The sequence below is a fragment of the Atta cephalotes genome (genome assembly GCF_000143395.1).
Source record: "Atta cephalotes unplaced genomic scaffold scaffold00075, whole genome shotgun sequence".
Classification (NCBI taxonomy): domain Eukaryota; kingdom Metazoa; phylum Arthropoda; class Insecta; order Hymenoptera; family Formicidae; genus Atta; species Atta cephalotes.
In genome coordinates this window covers 568121-571753 of record NW_012130139.1, presented here as the reverse complement: position 1 = coordinate 571753, position 3633 = coordinate 568121, and the positions used below count along the sequence as shown (strand labels likewise).

General features: G+C 27.8%; 1 protein-coding gene across 1 annotated transcript in view; it reads left to right on the top strand.

The window, feature by feature from the left end:
• The first annotated feature begins 1654 nt into the window (after positions 1-1654).
• LOC105624308 (segmentation protein even-skipped-like) overlaps positions 1655-3633 on the top strand; it is an 8358-nt gene continuing 6379 nt past the window's right edge. Inside the window, exon 1 of the mRNA XM_012205668.1 lies at positions 1655-1760. Within this exon, the coding sequence (XP_012061058.1) occupies positions 1655-1760 (106 nt within the window). The remainder of the gene's footprint in view (positions 1761-3633) is intronic.

The following is a 3633-nucleotide window of genomic DNA, read 5'->3' as shown; positions in this document are numbered from 1 at the left end:
AATAATAATATATATATATATATATATATATATATATATATATATATACACACAAAAGATTTTACCTGTTTTAAAAAATGGCTCTCTGAAAATTGCCCTTAAAAAGATTACTCATTACTGTTTTAAGGATATAATTTGCATATAATTTCGTGGTTTCTTGTCATATCATACAATTTTCAACAATTTAATCCGTTTAAATACATTATTAATTCATTTTACGAAAGATGAGAAAATTGTTATTGGCGTGTTATATCATTTTGACGCGAGATTCGCGCAATTTGCTAAATTTAGGAAATCATAAGACTTAAAAAATATTTAATATACTTTTACGGGTACTTTTTTCCGGAAATATATATAGATATAGATAATTGCGAAAGTATCGAAACGTCTACTAATAAAATATTGTATTAAAATTTTCAAATTACAATATAATTCATGATATATATAGTTTACGTATGTATATTGTGTAGCGTTCGTCATGCCATTTTCCGTGTCAATAATGTTTTCAAGAGTTTTATATTCATTGGGCTATTAAACGAAAATTTTTGAAATTGGAAACGGATCAATCAGACTGCGTTCAAGTGTGTTCATTGCATTTAAATACATTTTGGAAGGAGTCTTAAGTATATGCGTCCTCTTCACTTCAAAAAACACTCAGGTTACAATAGTTGACTAATGAGGCTTTTTTTAAAAAAATATATTATTATAGTTAAAAACGTTCATCTTGTACAGTCTCGATATTTATTATCAATACTCAAAATATATAAGATATATTATGTTAGAAATATTAGAAAAATAAAATTGATAATAAAATTATTTAAATGGAAATATCATGTGAATATTAGAAATATTAGAAAAATAAAATTGATAATAAAATTATTTAAATGGAAATTATGTGTATGAATTTGTATGAAGTTAGCTTTATAAGTTTTGTATTTTTTGTATATAATTTAATTATATACAAAATTGTTGTATTATGCTTTTATGTCAATTTGTGCTGTAAAGCGTTTTTAGAACTAATAATATGTCGTAATCGATGTATTTTGTTAGAAAAAAAGCCTTACAACTATTATATAATTAAAACAAGTATCGTGTTAATATCCAACAAAGTATAGATATTTGAGATTATTAAGTTTTTTTACTTCTTGACAAAGATTATTTACTTCTTGATAAAATTACATAAAAATAATTATGCTCATTCGAGCTTACAATTAATATTGCACGTAATCGCGTAAGGCTCGTAAAATATTGATCGCTAATTAACGTACGTAGTTGGAAATTTAAAATTTCTATTAATAAATATCTATTAATAAATATCTATTAATAAACACGTGATTACGTTCATTGAAACCTGAAATTACAATTTTTAATTCTTGTGCCAGCTTTGAATTATTTTTTGGAGAAGTTTTAAATTTTTAATTCTTCATACTATAAATCTTGTATTTATGTATTTTCTTTTTTTCGAAATTTGTGCTTTTACATACAATATCCTGATCATTTTACTTGAAATATTCGGTCTGATATATTTCGCTATCAAGCAATATTAAAAGTTACTTGTAGACATTTAAATACTTTCGTGATTGTGTTACATGTATATACGAATGATATGACTGGTTAATATATGCATGTGTTTCAACTGTTATAAAGTAACAAGATGAGGAATCATTACGATGAAGAGAACAGCCCGGACAATAATCCGGAGGAAGACAACATTATCGTCGACCAGGTGAACACATCGCGCGGTTCGCACTCTGACAATGGTAAATTCTATGAATGTCTAAGAGTCACATTTAAAAAATATTTCGCAAGTTCATCATTATAGAATTATGTAGAGCAAGCCTAATTTTTGAACTCCGGAGACAAAATACAAAACTATTGATGCAAAAAAATTCAATGTGGGTTTCGGGGACTGTAAAGTATTGATATGCATCTGAGTGACGCTTATCAATACTAAAATCTTACATTGAATTTTTTTGCGTCGATGAGTTTGCGTTTTGGTTCCGGAGCTTAAATTGTACAGGCCTGATACATTGTTGACGCGTGTAACACCATTATCATTGATGTTTCGCATTTTTAATTGGACTGATCGCTCAAGTTAATTGTATCGATAATAATAGACATATTGAAGCGATTATATGAATAAAAGTTTTTATTTTGTCCTTTTTATTTTTTTTCTATAATATTGAACTTACGAGATCTTGTACATATAAGAGAGAAGAGTAACTACAATATCAAAATATTAAACAAATATTAACGTTAATATATGATATAATTAATTAGCTTATTCTCCTAACTCTGGACGTACGTAGAGGAGAGGGAGGGGGGGGGGGGAAGACTGTTTATCAATTTTAAATTTTGGCAACGAGAAATAATTAAATTATGAAAATAATTCTTACGATAAAAAAATTAAACATTTATTGTTGAATTTGTGACTCATACATTATTCGGATAAAAAATTGAAGATTCTCAAATGCTAATTTTAATTTAAGTATTTTAATAAATTTTGTGTGAAGATATGTATTATAGCTATAACAAATATCGGTTTGAAAACGCAATTACTTTCGATTAATTATCATCATAATCGCGTGACAATAACTTTTTTTCATGTTTGCGTTAAAAGCGCGAGAATTGATGCCGATAAATGATAGCATTTTCATTTCTTTTTATTATCACATCGTCTCTTGTCTCATTCTCGGCTATTTTATGTGATTTGCATTATTATCGTGGCGCAGTTTCACGTTTGTTCCACGTAACTACTAACCAGGAAAAATCCAAGGAGATCCAAGAGATTATAGAAAAATCAAAGGAAAACCGACCGGAAGTAATTCTGTAAAACGACGTTTTCTATATTGCTATTTTCTAACAGATTTCTACCTGCTGTTAATTTCTTTTGATCCTTGTCATTAACCTTAAACTTATTGTGTCTTTGACACAAAGATGACAATCTAGAGATTGAAATGCCACAACTTTACAATATCGACTCTCTTAAAGAATGTATGACAAGAAACATCTTTTGTTGTATCCATGTAAAAATTTTCGCTTTTCTTCTAACTTACTGTCAGTTGCAACCCGCTGTTAGTTGCAACTTATTGTATTTTATTCTTCTTTATAAAATTTATAGCTTTGTAATTATATATTTCACCGAAACTACTTCGAAATACTACTTCGAAATTACCTGGTAGACGTTAAAATATTAGAAATGAATTAGCACAGCTTTACAACATATTGACTTTCTCAAAGAATATATAACGAGAAAATATCCTTTATATCTCTGTAAGTTACAATACTTCTGCTAACGTAAAAATTCTTGTTTAATTCTTGTTTCGAACAGCTTTCCTGCTGTTAGTTTGTCGCTAAGCTAACTTATTATATTCTATTCTTCTTTTCGAAAAATTTGTGGTGGCTTTGTAATTTATACGAAACTATTATATGTCCTTCGAAATAACTTATTTGGGTAATAAGAATTGAGTTGACACCTTTAGCATTCCTTGTTACATCTCTATAAATGTAAAAATACTTAAATCTAAGACATTGACACTAGTCGGTATGACAAAAAGAAAGACTTGCGGCTTTGTACACATTCTGCTTCTTTAAGGAACAAATAGTAAAACCATGCAAATCCGCCTTTGTTTT